The sequence below is a fragment of the Diachasma alloeum genome, unplaced genomic scaffold (assembly GCF_001412515.2).
Source record: "Diachasma alloeum isolate Michigan unplaced genomic scaffold, Dall2.0 Dall_scaffold_00211, whole genome shotgun sequence".
Lineage (NCBI taxonomy): Eukaryota > Metazoa > Arthropoda > Insecta > Hymenoptera > Braconidae > Diachasma > Diachasma alloeum.
This window is the reverse complement of record NW_021680376.1, coordinates 877,499-894,232: the sequence shown is the minus strand read 5'-3', so window position 1 is coordinate 894,232 and position 16,734 is coordinate 877,499. Positions and strand designations below refer to the sequence as shown.

At 35.0% G+C, this 16,734-nt stretch overlaps 3 protein-coding genes across 5 annotated transcripts in view; 1 reads left to right on the top strand and 2 right to left on the bottom strand.

Moving 5' to 3' along the window:
* The window catches only part of LOC107036785 (solute carrier organic anion transporter family member 5A1), a 9,093-nt gene extending 6,950 nt beyond the window's left edge, over window positions 1-2,143 (bottom strand). Inside the window, exon 1 of the mRNA XM_015254953.1 lies at window positions 1,921-2,143. The gene's annotated coding sequence lies outside the window, so the exon portion shown is untranslated. The remainder of the gene's footprint in view (window positions 1-1,920) is intronic.
* Window positions 2,144-3,549: 1,406 nt separating this feature from the next.
* Window positions 3,550-6,597, top strand: LOC107036789. The gene is made up of 3 exons (XM_015254967.2): window positions 3,550-3,720; window positions 4,720-4,820; window positions 5,482-6,597. The coding sequence occupies exons 1-3, from the start codon at window positions 3,703-3,705 to the stop codon at window positions 5,597-5,599; spliced, it is 237 nt and encodes a 78-aa protein (XP_015110453.1). The 5' UTR covers window positions 3,550-3,702; the 3' UTR covers window positions 5,600-6,597.
* A 905-nt stretch (window positions 6,598-7,502) lies between these two features.
* Window positions 7,503-15,673, bottom strand: LOC107036786 (calcium-transporting ATPase type 2C member 1). 3 transcript variants are annotated; one of them, XM_015254956.1, is made up of 6 exons: window positions 15,506-15,673; window positions 12,592-12,986; window positions 9,848-11,906; window positions 9,625-9,766; window positions 8,501-8,608; window positions 7,503-8,145 (listed from the first exon to the last, which is right to left on the bottom strand). In XM_015254956.1, exons 1-6 carry the CDS (start codon window positions 15,518-15,520, stop codon window positions 8,102-8,104), a joined length of 2,763 nt encoding a protein of 920 aa, XP_015110442.1. In that variant the 5' UTR covers window positions 15,521-15,673; the 3' UTR covers window positions 7,503-8,101. The 3 variants fall into 3 exon arrangements, with proteins under 3 accessions (XP_015110442.1, XP_015110444.1, XP_015110441.1); XM_015254958.1 differs by lacking the exon at window positions 15,506-15,673 and adding an exon at window positions 14,238-14,424; XM_015254955.1 differs by lacking the exon at window positions 15,506-15,673 and adding an exon at window positions 14,042-14,105.
* Window positions 15,674-16,734: the final 1,061 nt, after the last annotated feature.

Sequence of the window (16,734 nt, the reverse complement as noted above, 5' to 3'; positions counted from 1 at the left end):
TCATAGTTTCCGAGATAATCGCGAAAAACGAAATCGCCAAAAAAAATTAATTTAATTCATTTGGTATAGGGTGTAGGAAGTGGAAAAACGCAATTCTGAGCCGTCCATCTGCCTATAGGGAACCCAAATTTCTGTTGAATTTGTATTGAATTGTTCAATAGAAAATGTCAATTGAATTCAATTTTTCTATGTAACTTATTCCATTGAGATATTTTTTATGGAATTTCCTCAGCTCAAATTTTCAGTTTTTTCGTTTGATTTTCTTGATGAGAAGAAAAGACAAAGAGAATGAAAAAAACTTGGAAAATTTGAATGGACCAAATTCTATAGAAAATATGTGAAAAGAATAAGTTATGTAGAAAAATATAACTCTGTTGACTTTTTCTGTTGAATGTTTTCTATTGAACATGTCAATAGAATCAGCCAAAAACTAATAGAAAGTTTAATAGAAATTCAATAGAATTTTCTAACGAATTCGATAGGTTTTTCTATTAAATTTTCTCGTGCGTGTACACCTATAGGCGTGTCTAAAATTAATTTTATCTCCCAGAGGGATTTTTTTCACCCATCAGTCTTAGGCATCCGCAATAATGTATATGCAGTACGGTGACGAAGGAGTAAGAAAGACAACTGAACAGATGGTGACCGTGGCTTGGCAGCCCCACAGCTGAGTCGCCACGAGGCAATGTATACAGATCGATACGACACCGAATGAGGAAGGAAATGTCCATGGAATTGGTTGAAAAAGAGTTTTGACCTTCGCGAAAACATTCCAGTGCATTAAAAATCCATTACGGATTTCTTTCACTAATTCATTGGAAACGACTTTTCAATTACTTCCGTTACTTTTTGCTTCCAAATTATCCAAACTATTAAAGAATAATTAACGAAAAGAAATAACTACGAATTGACTGACAGATTGAAATAATTTTTGAAACAACAGATTAACATTAAAACATTAGACAAAATAGAACGAATAAAAAATTATTTTAGACGATTTTCGTGAACATGCTGACATCATTGAATAGTTTAACTCAAGTTATTGTCAGTTAATTCCAAAATCTAAAATAAATAAGTTCTTTTCAACTCCACGAAAATGGGAAATAAGAGGAATGCAAAAATACAAAGTTTTTGCTAAAAAATTTTTAATGAGAACTAAAAATCAGACAATCATTGAAGAAATAAAAATTGAATAAAAATTGAATAAAAAATTATTGTTGAGTACATGTTATTGAATAGTTTAATTCACGTTATCGTCAACTAATTGAAGCAAAAACGAAAATGACTGGAAAAATATGATTAATAAATTCCCTTAGGGGATCGTTTGTATCTCAAGAAAACAATAAATTGCTTCTAGCTATCGATCTACGCCTAAAATCCAAAATAAATAAGTTCCCCTCAGCTGCACAAAAATCTAGACTAAAAAGAATTGCAGAACGAGAAACACAAAGTGTTTTCTCTCGAAAAAATGTGTAACGAGACCAAAAAATTGAAAACCCCTCGTGCATATCGTTGTTGCTCCACTCAATCATTCCAGCAAAAACAACCGATATTGACCGTGTTTTACTGCAGGTAGCTGAGCAATTCCCCTCTAGAGAATAGACTCCAAAGAGCACAGCTCAAGGCAAGACTATTGACCCCAGATAACAATGTTATCAAAACCCGAGGAGATAAAGGAACAAGGAATTTTTCCCGTTCGTCTGGAGCTGTTCGAGGGTTTCAGCTTGATTAAACACACTCCGAGATGCTGCACCGAAAGCAGTGAATTATGCCACGAAACGAATAATCAACACGATATTCCGGGAATTTTCCACCCAGAGGCAGCGCCTTCCCCCGATTTTTAAATTAAAAATCCATTTTCATAATTTGATTCTTACGGAGAAAATTCTTTTTCGAGATATTCACCAGTGCATTACTCACCAGAGCGATGAAGTATTCCCCTCAGGCGACACAAACTCCTTTGTCCAGAGAAAAAACATGTAATCAATGGGAATAAGTACAATTATTTCCATAAAACACTGACTAAAAACACGTGGTGGACCTCGCGGTTGAAGCGGCCATTTCTCCCCTTTTTTGCACGATTTTTCGGGGGGTATTTACCATCGAGAGACTTTCCTTCCACGGTAATCACATGGGAAAGCAATCAATCGCGGCGGAGTATTGCAGACCAGCTGTGTTTTTACTCCGATCCAGAAGACCCCATCAGCTTGTCTCGCGCCTGCGCGCACGTGTGTTTCTGTTGTGGATGGTTCGGCCATTTAAATATAGTGTGCACTTGGGCGGGAAGTTCAATACGTATGAAATAATTTTTTCGAACTAATTGTTTGTAATCATTCTCATTGCAAAAGCAAATTTCCATGTTACAATAAATGATTTGCGAATGTTCTCATTCCTACGCTCACTGAATAAGATTTTAATCATAATTACGATTCAATTCCTTCTAGAACACTTTGGAGTGTGAATTTCTGGAATTCAATGTTTGTTGATACTCTGGTAAAAGTGCGTGCCCACACTGTTATCAATTTTTAGTTAGTTCACACGGTAATTCAATTAATCTGTTGTTCATCTCATCAATATAATTCCGTGCTTAGAATATTGTCATCTCGTGTTTGTCAGCACCAAATTAAAAATTAAAACTTCATTTGGAATATTGAGTCACAGCTTCTTGTTATTCACATCAGAAATTTTGTATTTGGATATTAATATTATTTGTTCAAAGTGAAAAAATCGATCATCATTTTCACTATATTGCATTCAGATTCTCCTATCCTTAACGTCAAAAATGTGAGATAATCTCATAATTCTAGCTATTAATTCTAATCAACTTTGTTCGAAGAAAACCTCAGTAAACGCAATATTAAGAAAGTAGAATTATTCTATTGTCCTCTGACCTAAATTATTTGGACACTTATGATTCGTATAGGGGAGGGTGGGGTAAAATGGACACTTTGGACTTTTTCGAATTGTTCATAACTCAGAAACAAATTTATCAATTGAGCTCAGTTTAGGCTCGTTACATAGGGAAAGAATTGTTCTTTGTATTGAAAAAAAAATTATCAAATTTCATCAACATTTCAACCCGTTATTAACATTTTTTAAAAATGTCAAAAGTGTCCGTTTTACCCCAACCTCCCCTATTCATGTTTCATAGAATGAAAAAACTCTGAAAATTTGAGCTGAGCAAATTCTATAGAACATTTCAATAGAATCGGCCAAAAACTAATAGAAAGTTCAATAAAAATCCAACAGAATTTCCAAAACAGAAAAAAATATATATAAAAAAAAATAAAAATAAAATATAAAAAAAAAGAATAAAATATATTCTTGAATTGTCTATCGGAGTCGCCCGGTTTTTCTATGAAATTTTTTCATACGTGTCCGTGCACCCATAACTCAAGGACGAAATAAACTATCATAAGTGCGGCGAATGCCGAGACTGAAGTGGATATGAGCCCTGTTGACATAAATAATTACAAAATCCAGAATTATTTCCCCATCGATGCCTCGTGGAGGCATTCACATTTCTGCGCCGATGGCGGCGGACCTGCTTTCACTCGTGATTACGAATTCATCAAGTGACTCACTATCGTCTCACCTCTTTCACCAACCGTTGCCCCAATCGTGAGGACATTTCAGTGTTCATCAGATATTCTCAGAGCTAAAGCCTTGAAATCGGGAAAATTCTAGTGATCCATAAACACCATGGAACCCACGATTTTCGTGAGTAGTGGATATTTGAAGTATATTCTCTCTATAATAAATAGTAGAATTATATTCGACGATTTTTGAAGTAATGGTGGACTTTAAAAACTGATATTTTCTATTTATAAACGAAATAGTTGAACTCAATGGGAAATTCAGTTGCGTGAAATCCAAACAAGAATGTTTGAAATATAACGGTATAAATGGTGTATTTAACGGTTCCGCGAACTATAATTATTATAATAATAATAAAAGGCTCCCGTTCCTTTTACAAATTACCATGCATTTCCAATCTTTAATAGTTTCTAAAGCAAAAACAAGTGGATAATTGCATTTTTTTTATAAATGAGTATAGTTAGTGTTTCGAATAAATTAGCAATTTGCTTCCGAATGGTTTCTCTTTTTTTAGATTCTTATTTACCTATTCTCTTTTTCTATTTTTTCGTGTTACAGTACTATCATCAATTGAAGTGTCATCAAAATTATATAAAAAGCTCATGACGGTATTGTGTAACTTGATAAGCAATGATGCTGCTCTCACCATTTTTCAACTTGATTAAGAAGCCATTGAAATATACTTTTCAAGCCCTGATTTAATCGCTGTTACTGACGATTCTTTCGGTAATCGTGAAAAAACCGATTTTCTCTTTCAAATCGCGTAAACAATGGCTGTAACTCAATAACGAATTGTGTGACCCCCGTCATATTCTGATACAATCAACAAAATTGTTATCAATTTTTTTAGCCCTGACTAATTCCATTTTAATGACAATTTTTTGAGTGATCGTTGAAAAATCGATTTTTCGGAAAATATTAATTTTTTCCAATCTATATGAAAAACTGAATTTTAATTGGTGTCAATATGAATAGAGCTTATTGAAGTCTGTATTCACATTATTCCCAATTTCATAACGAAACTACTGAACTCAGAACTTTAACTGTGTAAAAATCCAAGTGAAAAAAATTCCAAAGTAAACTGAAAAGTAAAATCGTGTTTCATGTTTTGATATTTTCCAGTTGAAAGTGATGTTCCTCTTGGCGATGGTGATGGCCGTGATACCGGGGAATACGGCTACGATCGCGGAACCCAAAGCCCCCAATTTTCAGTACTTCGAAAGGTAAGAGAATGTTGACGTGTGAAAAAATTTAATGGAAAAATCTGGCTCTCTCTTCAGGAAATTATTTTGAACTCTATAAATTCTATTCCAGTATATATGAATTCCATTGAAAAATACCGTAATTTTGTTGAAAAATAATCAATAGAAAAAAGTCAAATAAATAAACTATAATTTGTCTATAAATTTAAATTTCTATAGAAATTAAAATTTTTTTTTTCTATAGAAATTCTTCAGCGTAAATTTTCCACGTTTTCTCCTTTCATTTTTATTCGTTTCTCATAATAAAATGAAGGGAAAAAACCCAGAGAATTTTTATAATTTTCTTCTACGAAAAATTTTCTATTGAAAAACGCACATGATTATTTTTTAATCAAATTGGGTTTTATAAACCGTTATTAACAAATTCTTCAATTCCTCAAATCCCGAGCACTTCAATTTTTTCCTTTCATAATACGTTTTTTCAATCTTGAAAAAAAATTGATAATAAAAATAAAAATAATAATAATAATAATAATTTTTTAATGAAATTCTGATAGAATTCAACAGAAATTCAGTAGAATTCCAAAGAGAAAGCGCTAGGATTACGATTAAATTTTTTCGTAGTGTAGAATCAAGTTTTTGAAGAAGTTACGCATGACGTAAATTTTGATATGATGCGCAGGCCGAAGTATCGTTACCCGTATTACGATGAGAATGGCCGGGGAAGATTGCTGTACGGATACGGTGGCCCAGAACTCTATCAATACCGCACGTACAGCGCTCTGGAAGGCATCCATTAACAAGACCAAATTTCCCCTAATGAATAGATTAAATGGATGAATGAATTAACCAGAATAGTTTAGAATAGATCCAGAAAACCCGAATTAATTATTATTAATTCTAATAACTTATGAATGATTCCGTTATAAATTCCATCGATTTATTCACCAATAAATAAATCAATGTGTCAAATTTCCTGGAATTTGTGCAAATCTGAAATAATAATAATGTATTGAATACAAATCGAGTTGAATAACTCCAATAATAATTGAACTGCTCTTCATTTTATATTTTCTTTTATTTCCCAATTCTCCATTTTTAATTGACTTATAAAGAAAACACAATATTTATATTCAAGTCGAGAAATACGGTTAAAATTCAGTGATCCTGTACAGATAGCAAATATTTAGCCACGATTTATAAATAGAAATTGACAATTAATTAACAAAAACAAATATACTTTAATGAGTGGATTGAATCGATTAATAAATTAACTAGAGTAGTTTAGAGTAGTTATAGAAACCCAAAGGGGTAATTATCATAAATTATTATCAATTTATCATCACCATTTATAAATTATAATAATTTATGAACAGTTCCCTTATAAATTTCATAGGATTTGAGAGAATCTGAAATAAAAATAATGTATTGTATGCAAATCGAAATGCTCTTCATTTAATATTTTCTTTTATTTACCAATTCTCCATTTTTCATTGACTTATAAAGAAAACACAATATTCATATTCAAGTCGCGAAATGCGTTTAAAATTCAGTGATCCTGTACAGATAGCAAATATTCAGCCACGATTTATGAGTAGAAATCGATAATTATTCCCTCCACTGAATGATACATTTGTCAAGCCTCTCTGCACCGACAATTTGTCCCGCCACCTGCCGAACAATATCGGTGGAGATAGGCCCACATTTACATAGCACCAATTCCGAATGTTGATAATATTTTTGTAATCACAGTTGAGAATCACTAATTCAGCCCTTCATCATCATTCAGATATTCCAATTAATAAGCGAGAGAATCAATTGCTTTAAATATGTCAAAATCTACGAGAATAAAAATGAATGACAGAGTCTTCACAGTAAAATTCAATTGCAATTCATTGCAAGAGGCAATCGATTGTTCTTAATGTATAATCTCTTGAGTAAAAATAAATGCCATGGATGAACTCTCGTATTTTCGTTAGGATTATGGAAATGTGCTATCAATCTCTTAACATTCATTGTGCGTTCTTCGAATTCTATCTTTAATCATTTGTATTTTATCATTGAAATTTAGACAGGATTAACTATTTTACGAGATGCAACATTGGAAATTCAAATGGCTACTGCAGACGTGTGAAAAAAATCACGAAAAATCTTTTTTTTAGAATCTATTGAATTCAACTGAAATTCTTGTTTGAAAAATCACCAATTTGCAGGATTTTTAATTTTTAAAACAAGTGGAATTTTAAGGAAATTCCAACCGAAATTCTACTGAATTTTTTCACACGCGAACAATTAATTTCTACTCTTCAATATTATCGTATGAATTAAAGACCTGAAAATACACCTCCGTTATTGATAAGAAAAATGGAATGCTGTGCGGTGGCGACACTCATAATATCGATAACGTGAAGCAAATACGTGAAGAAAGTTCCTGGTGAGACTTGAAAAACAATACGTGACGATGAGCATGTTTCGAAATTCAACGTGACACTGTTCTACATTTTCAGAATTTTATGAGATACTAGCATTCGTAATTGCTACCACTTTCAAGGAAAATCAATCTGCTGTACATTATATTTTTTTCTGATCAGCTCCACGTATGAAAAAATGTAATGGAAAAACCCAGTGCCTCTGTTAAAATTCTCTTGAATAATTCTGTTGATTTTCCCCTGGTATTTTTATGTTTTTAAATTTTAGTTTGTTTATATTTTTTAATACAATTTAATTTCTTTCTTCATTCTAATTTTATAATAAGATCCAAAAAGAAAACTTGAAAAATTCTTGTTCAAGAATTCTCATAGAAAAATCGACATCTATAGACTCTTCTCTATAAAAAACATTTGTTGAAAAACAAACGACACATCTGTACAATTTTTAAGAGAATTTTTCTATTAATTTTTTTCACACATGAGAAAGTCCATAGATTTTTATTTCTCCACGGAAATCCTTTGACATTACTTTTTCATATTTTTTCTGCTGAATTTCATTCCGTTCTCATAATAAAATGAAATAAAAACGATTCGGAAAATTCTTGCTCATGAAATCTTCTAGAAAAATCAAAATCTGCAGACTTTTGCCTATAAAAAATATCGAGTCGACGAGAAAAATCGACTTTTTGACAAGATTTTTCGACTAAATTTTGCCATACGTCTAAAAAAACAATAATTTTCCACAAGCAAGCTCATCACTTACTTCATAATCAGCAATTGAATAAGTCCTCACATTCCGCGTGATGACAAAAGTAGTTAAACAAATGTTGTTCATGAATCGAGGAAACAAACGCTTTACCTCGTTTTAAAGATTTATCCATGTACTTTGGAGATGTTGTTTTTCAGCTTCTTGTATTCTGTAAATTCATCGATGTACTTGTACGATAATCATAAGAGAACATTCATGAAAACATGTGCTCAGGAAAATAACACCTCGCACACACATGCAGACAACGTACTGATCACAAAATACGTCTGAAGCATGTCCGAATGGCGAGATATATATTTTTTTCTCTACTTCTGTTTTCCAGAGAATTAAGTTTTTTCCACTGCATTCAGTGTGCCACAGAGAGTGTTAAACTGATGAGATATCTTCCATTCTTTTTTTTTTCCCTCAACTACAATTGGATTGAACAACTTGGCGCGAGCATTAATCCATTTTTTCCTCCTCGCCAGACAGCAACTGTCATACAAAGTCCAATTCAGACTTACTGTAATACCGTCCACTCGTTCGTCGAGACTCCCACTGGCGCTCTAGGAACTTCTTTATCTCGCTGATGATGAAAACACTGGATGTGAGACCCACCAAAAATATTATGTCTGGAATTTTGAGAGAATTTCATGAGTAATCCCATTTTTAATTATTCGTGCGAAAAAAATTTATTGAGAATCTCAAGATTTCCTTAAAGTTTTCTTGAAGTTGAAGAATCTTGAAGTTTTTTTACTCATTTTCTGGTGAAAAAGAGGCAATTTTATTAGCAAGAAATATCGACATTTTTTCTATGAAAATTCGTTGACATTAATTTAGCTGGAATTTCGATTGAGAGAATGTCATGTCATGAGAAAAAAATTTATTGAAATGAAATTCTCAAGATTTCCTTAAAGTTTTCTTAAAGTTGAAGAATCTTCAAGTTTTTTTACTAATTTTCTGGTGAAAAAGAGGCAATTTTATTAGCAAGAAATATCGAGATTTTTTCTATGAAAATTCGTTGACATTAATTTAGCTGGAATTTCGATTGAGAGAATGTCATGTCATGAGAAAAAAATTTATTGAAATGAAATTCTCAAGATTTCCTTAAAGTTTTCTTAAAGTTGAAGAATCTTCAAGTTTTTTTACTAATTTTCTGGTGAAAAAGAGGCAATTTTATTAGCAAGAAATATCGAGATTTTTTCTATGAAAATTCGTTGACATTAATTTAGCTGGAATTTCGATTGAGAGAATGTCATGTCATGAGAAAAAAATTTATTGAAATTCTCAAGATTTCCTTAAAGTTTCCTTAAAGTCCAAGCATGTTGAAGTTTTTTTAACTGAATTTCTGTTGGAAATGAGATAATGTTATCAGAAAGAAGTGAATTGATGTGGATTTTTACAAAAAATGTATTCTATTGAGATTTTTTCCATGAAACTTATTTGAAATTGATTGTCCCAGTCTTTCTGCTGTATTTTTTCTCACAATAAAATCCAAAAAATTACATCTGGAATCTCAATTAAGAAAATCTCATGAACAATTCTATTTTTCATTATTCATGTACAAAAATTCTGCCCCAAATCCGACGATAATTTGTTTTCCCTAAGAAAATTCTTAATCATAAACATTAGAAAATGTCTGATTCACCTTTAGCAGTGAGTGCTTCAGTCTGAAAGACGCTCTGCAGCGGTGGAAAATAAATCACCAGCATCTGCCCAATGACCGACAGTGTCACAGCAACCAAGAACATTTTATTGCTGAGAAAACCAATGGTAAAAATTGACTTCGTCTGAAAGAAAAAATCCTCCATAAGCACCCAAAAAAAAAAAAAATTACCAATTCCCTTCCCCAAAAAATCCAAATGATTCACCTGCGACCGACAGCTGAGTGCATTGAACATATCAAAGAACACAAAGCACGTGAAAGTCATGGTGGTGTCCCTCGCAGTGATGCCCATGGAGCTCATCTCCCGATTGAACACCCAGAGAGTCCCCAGAATAATAATAGCAGCCGAGAGCAGAACATTGACAATTAAACTCCTAGTGATCATGGGTTCTTTGGTATCCCTGGGCTTCTGTTTCAGCACATCCTTGTCAACAGGCTCGACCCCCAGACTCTGTGCAGGTGGTCCATCCATAATGATATTAATCCAGAGAATCTGCATGGCATTCAGAGGATTAGGAATGCTCATGAGAGTGGCAAGAGCGATGAGAGCAAGAGCAGCGATGCTGGTGCTCAGCTGAAACCTGACGAAATTCCTGATATTATAGAATATGCCCTTGCCCTCTTCGATGGCAGCGATGATGGTCTGAAAGTCATCATCAACGAGTATCATATCAGCAGCCTCTTTGCAGACGTCAGTGCCATTCTTCCCCATGGCGATTCCAATGTCAGCCTTTTTCAGTGCCACCCCATCATTGACCCCATCCCCAGTCATCCCCACAATATTCCCATTCCTCTGAAGAGCCTTGACAATAGCCAACTTATGCCTGGGTGTGACACGATAAAAAACACTGACATTATCGATCACCTGCTCCAGCTCAGGCTCAGAAATCCCCTCAATCTCGTCCCCAGACATGAGTTTCATGTGAATAGTGTCAAGGCCAATCATGCTGGCAATGGCCCCAGCAGTCTCCTTAGCATCGCCAGTCACCATTTTCACCTTGACCCCACTATTAGCCAGAGTAGTGATGGCCTCCCTGACGCCCTCCCTCGGAGGATCGCAGATTCCAATCAGTCCCACATAAACCAGATCCTGCAGTGACGTTCCACGAGCCAATCCAATGACCCTCAGCCCCTGCTGGCCAATCTCATAAGCCTCAGCCAAAAACTCGTGATCCTTCTTCTGATTGAGTGGATACAGCTGTCCATTATTCGAGTACTTGGTGCACTGTGGCAGAATCTTCTCAAGTGCACCTTTAACAAAATAAATCTCCTGCTTGTCCTCCGAGTATTTTGAGATGCACTTGACAGCCATCATCTTCTGATCCGAGGAGAAAGGATACTCCTGGAGTCTGAGATATTTGTCAGCAGTTCCATACATCCCATACTTCATTGCAGCAGCCACAATCGCCCCCTCCGTGGGCTGCCCCAGCAGCGTATCATTCTGAATGACAGCGTTATTGCATATACAGCCAACTTCCAGAAGATTAGTAATTGAATTTTTTGCTGAATCTGCACTATCACATTTTCGTATGCGAACTTTTCCTCGATCATTGTAACCAGTACCCGTGACATCAGCCACATAGCCCTCTGGAGTGACGATAATGGTGGCTGTCATTTCGTTTTTAGTTATCGTTCCTGTTTTGTCTGAGCAGATGACGTTGACACACCCCAGGGTCTCGACAGTGGGGAGTTTCTTGACAATAGCCTTTCGTTTCGCCATCCTCATGACCCCCAGGGCCAGTGTGACTGTCACGACGATCGGCAAGCCCTCTGGAATGGCTGCCACTGCCAAACTCACGCTTATCGTCAGCATCTCCAGGAACGCCTTCTTCTGGATCCACCCAAGCATCATGATAAAGGCTATTATGCAGAATGAGTAAGAGGACAATTGGGCACCGAGAATGTCCATACTCCTCTGGAGAGGTGTCTTCGGTGCCTCCTCAGCCATCATCATGGTGAATACCTCCCCAAATTCACTCTTCTCACCAGTGTTGATGACAATCCCCTTGCCATTCCCACAACGCACCAGTGTCCCCATGAATGCAATGTTCTTCTTCGAGGTGTGACCATTGCTTTTCAGCAGGGGGGCTGTTGATTTTCTCGCAGGTTCAGTTTCACCCGTGAAACTACTCTCGTCGATTGATAAATCTATTGCTTCGTAGATCCTTATGTCTGCTGGTACACGATCTCCAATGTTCAGGAGGACTACGTCACCTGGGACTAGGTTTCGAGCGAGAAATGTCTCGACTCGTCCTTCTCGGAGGCTGCAATTTTTTTTTCGGTTATTTTATTTCATTTTTTTTGTTGCTTTTGAATGTATGAAAGAAATTAATAGGTTTTGAGGTATAAAAACAGGTTTGAATTGGTTCAACAGGTTTTGAAGTGTAAAACATAAGTGCTGATAGGTTTCAATAGGTTTTGAAGTATTAAAATATTGAATTTAATAGGTTTTAGTAAGTTTAGTAGGTTTTTGTGAGTTGTAATGGGTTTAATAGGTTTTGAAGTATTAAAAAAATAGGTTTTAATTGGCTTTGGTATTGTTTTTTCGTGTATTTTATTTCGTTTTTTTTTGTTGTTTTTGAACGTATGAAAAAAATTTAATAGATTTTGAGGCATAAAAATAGGTTTCCATTGATTTAATAGGTTTTGAAGCATAACAATACTGCTTAAATTGCGAGAAAACACTCCCTCAGTCTTTTCGGAATAAATTTGTCTGATATTTTCATTACATTTTAATTTTTTCATTTTGAAATCCAAGAAAAACAAAATTTTCTAAATGTACTGTTGTAATTTTGTTTCATTGGAAAAACCACAGAAAGAAATCTTACAATTGACTAAAGAATGGAATTCCAACAGATTTTATCATTAAAATTTTTCCATACGTAATGATTATTCACAGATAATGATTATCACTACCTCTCTTGTTCCTCATAAATTTTTAATGCTCACCAATGACAGGTTGGAGGTACCAATTTATTCAATTCCTCCAGAGACTTCTCCGAACGATACTCCTGGACGAAGGCTACTGTTACAACTATAATAATGGCAACTGTAATACTGACTGCATCGTCAAACTGCTTCATGCACACACTGACGAATGCCGATCCAAGTAACAACAGAATCAACGGATTTTTGAACTGTTCGATGTATTTTTTCCACGTTGGATCCTCCTCTTTGACCGTTAATTCGTTGTATCCTACTAATTTTCTTCTCTGCTCGGCTTCTTGCCACCAAAGGCCATTTCTCGTGTCAACGTGCAGTCTTGCTGCTACCTCATCAGCACCGAGGCTCGCCGCCTCGCCCGTTGTCAGCCACATCTCCTCCTCGACTTTTTCTTTCTCCAACTGGAAATTAATTATGACGATTCTATCATTTTAAATAAAACAAGTGGACAACTGCATTTTTTATAAATGAGAACAGTTATTCTTGATAATAGGGGATGATAGGGTAAAACGGACACTTTTGATTTCTTTTTGAATATTCATGACGTGTTGAATTGTTCATGAAATGGAATAATTTTATTTTTCAATTGAAAAACAATCATTCCTCTTTGTGATGAGCTTAGACTGAGCTCAATTGATAAATCTGTTTCTGAGTTGCGAATATTTTTAAAAAAGTCAAAAGTGTCCATTTTATCCTACCCTCCCCTAAATTAGCAATTTGTTTTCGAATGGGTTCTCTTTTTTAAATTCTTATTTCGCTATTCTCTTCTTCTATTTTTTCATGCCATAGTACTATCATCAATTGAAATGTCATCAAAATTTTGCGTATTATTTCGTTCTGTCAAATAATTCTACATTCAGACCCTCTCGAGACTCGAATTCGGTTTCAAGGTTCAATCAAGGTTTAATCAGTGTAGGGGAGGTTGGGGTAAAATGGACACTTTTGACTTTTTTTTAAATGTTAATGACGAGTTGAGATGTTGATAAAACTTAATAATAATAATAATAATAATAATAATAATAGTGATAATAATAATAATTTTAATAATAATCAATTAAAATAATTAACAATGATAGTTAATAATTATGAGCCTAAATAAGCTGAATTGATAAATTTGTTTCTGAGTTATGAGTAATTAAAACAAAAGTCTAGTGTCCATTTTACCCCACTCTCCCCTATAGCCGGGATTTAATCAGGGTTTATTCAGGATTTAGCCAGAGTTTAACCCACGTTCTGTCAGAAGTTAGTCGGGACCATGAATCAATATGAATAAGAATTCAACATAATAAACTGCTACCTGAGTTTAATATTCTTCAACAAAATTGTCGCAAAAAAATAGAATTTTTCAACGGAACTCCAACAGAATTTCTCAGCGAGAGCGCTGAATTTTTCTGTTGAGCTCCTTCACACGTGCATATAAGTGCCAAAAAAAATATGAATTATTGAATGCTCTTACTCTCACACGTAAACACATTTCCGTGTTATCATTCAGTCGCAACGGCCGTCACTGCGAGTCCCAGCCCCTTCCCATTTTATTCACATTTTCTCTCCGAAAACTCAACAATTATTCCTTCCATACGTTCGAACAACCATCCACTCAACAATGCCCAATCAATTTTACAACAGTAGTAAGAAACCATGTGATGTCTAACCTCAAAGAATTTTTATCGTCCGCCAACTGTCAATGTTTGATCGTCCATTCACCCGCTCATCACGTATTCCGTGACACTCGTGTGCTCAAGTGTGCACAATTCGATAAAAAAATAACTCAACGACACATTTCCCCCTTTTCAACCATCGCAGAACATTCCGGAATTGAGAATTAATCTCATCTTCGGAGTCATCATCGTACTGACACGTTTGACACACGTTTGACACCAGGGGAAGGTCGGTAAAACGAACCTCATTAAATCCCCTAATGTACCTCCCGACTCAACGATCCGATTTCGACGAGTCAAAGCTCATTTTAAGCCCCAAAAAACGCTTGAAAATTGAAAAAAAAAGTCGTCGGGTTTCACTCAGCCAGTCCCAAGAAATTGACGATCGGAAAAGGTTCGTTTCACCCCCGCCCCTATGGAATTCGGTAAAACGACCCTGATTCAATCCCTTACATCTCCCGACTCAACGATCCGATTTCGACGAGTCAAAGGTCATTTTAACCCCCAAGAAACCTTTGAAATTTGAAAAAAAAAGTCATCCGGTTTCACTCAGCCAGTCCCGAGAAATTGACGATCGAAAAAGGTTCGTTTCACCCCCGCCCCTATGGAATTCGGTAAAACGACCCTGATTCAATCCCCCATATCTCCCGACTCAACGATCCGATTTCGACGAGTCAAAGCTCATTTTAAGCCCCAAAAAAACCCTTGAAAATGAAAGAAAAAGTCGTTGAGTTTCACTCAGCCAGTCCCGAGAAATTAAAAATTAAAAACATTGCGTTTTACCCCCTCCCCAATTTCGTTCGCGCATGGACACTCTCCCCGGCCTAGATAGTGCTCGTAAGCCCCTTTGCCCGATCACCACTCAATATTAATAATGAACAATTGATGATGAAGAGGCCGAATTGTGGACTGCAAATAAAAACGAAAAACCCCCAGGGGAATAACTTTTTTTCCAACTGAAAGTGCGTTCGATGTTTGGAGAACAACTAAGTAGTACGTTGCACTGTGCAGCGAGGTCAATCAATATGAGGTACATGTCAGGGTTTGAATATAATACTAGTTTTCTAATGCAACAATAATCGCGGAGAAAAAATGAAACCCCCATAAAAACTGAAATTGCAACGACAGACTAATTAAAACAAATTACCCAGACGTTTGAAGGACGAATTGAGGTTTCGTTGAGGTAAAAAAATTGATAAAAAAATTTCTGCTATTTTCTGCGTTCATATTTCAAAATAAGAGAGGATGAATGACAGAATTACCTCTTTGTAATCCATTGTTGCGTCGCTGGAACTGTTGTTTGAGGTGAAGATTCAACGAAAATGTCGAAGAATTGAATTACTGCTCAAGTGGGGGAATAAATAATCGGCGTGACAACATTTTTTTCAATTCAAGTGATGCTTGTTGTTGATGGAACAACCGCCAACCGAGTGAATGTGTTGGCAGCGCTCGTCTACCTTTACCTTGACGCTTGTGTTCTCATACGTACCGCTGAAAATACCACCCAACTCCCACAATCAATGCTGCAATATAATTTTAATCATCGATCGACAACACATGGAAAATCCATAATGGACGAGTGGTGGGTTTCGATAGTTATTGCGGGGAATAAATAGACCAGTGGTAGCCCCAGTGCTTCATTACTTTTCAATTAAAAATGTATGTTACGAGTTTTGTATTGTTTTGGGGTGGATAGGGGCTCGTCAGCTCGTGATGGTTGCACTTATGAAAAAATTCAAGGGAAAATAGCGCTTTCTTTGAGAAATTCTACTGAATTTCCATTAGAATTTTATTTTAAACTTCTTTTTTTGCGATAATTCTATTGAAGATTATGAAATTTTACACTGTTATTTTGTTAAGATAGATTCGATAGAAAAGTCAATAGATTTTTATTTTTCTGTAGAAATAGAAATGGTTGGGTATGAATTTTCCAATTTTTTCCGTTGGATTTTCATTTGTTTCTTGGAAGAAAATGCAAGAAAAAAACTTGGAAAATTCTTGTCTATGAATTCTTATAGAAATATTCCCAATAGAATTGTTACAGAATTCTCAAAACAAATTAATAGAAAAACCTAGCACTTTCTTCAAGAAATTCTGTTATTCTATTTCTATCAGAAGTCTATGAGAATTCTATTGGAATTCTACTGAAGATTATGCAATTTTACCCCGTAATTTTGTGAAGATAGATTCGATAGAAAAGTCAATAGATTTTTATTTTTCTATAGAAATAAAAATGGTTGGGTATGAATTTTCCAATTCTTTCCGTTGGATTTTCGTTTGTTTCTTGGAATAAAATGCAAGAAAAAAACTTGGAAAATTCTTGTCTATGAATTCTTATAGAAATATTCCCAATAGAATTGTTACAGAATTCTCAAAACAAATTAATAGAAAAACCTAGCACTTTCTTCAAGAAATTCTGTTATTCTATTTCTATCAGAAGTCTATGAGAATTCTATTGGAATTCTACTGAAGATTATGCAATTTTACCCCG

Coding starts and splice junctions, on each gene's coding strand:
- LOC107036786 (XM_015254955.1), bottom strand. Junction 8,609..9,624: donor TGAAGCACTCACTGCTAAAG/GTGAATCAGACA, acceptor TCAAAATTCCAG/ACATAATATTTTTGGTGGGT. Junction 8,146..8,500: donor AACGAGTGGACGGTATTACA/GTAAGTCTGAAT, acceptor ATGAATTTACAG/AATACAAGAAGCTGAAAAAC.
- LOC107036789 (XM_015254967.2), top strand. Junction 4,821..5,481: donor AATTTTCAGTACTTCGAAAG/GTAAGAGAATGT, acceptor TATGATGCGCAG/GCCGAAGTATCGTTACCCGT.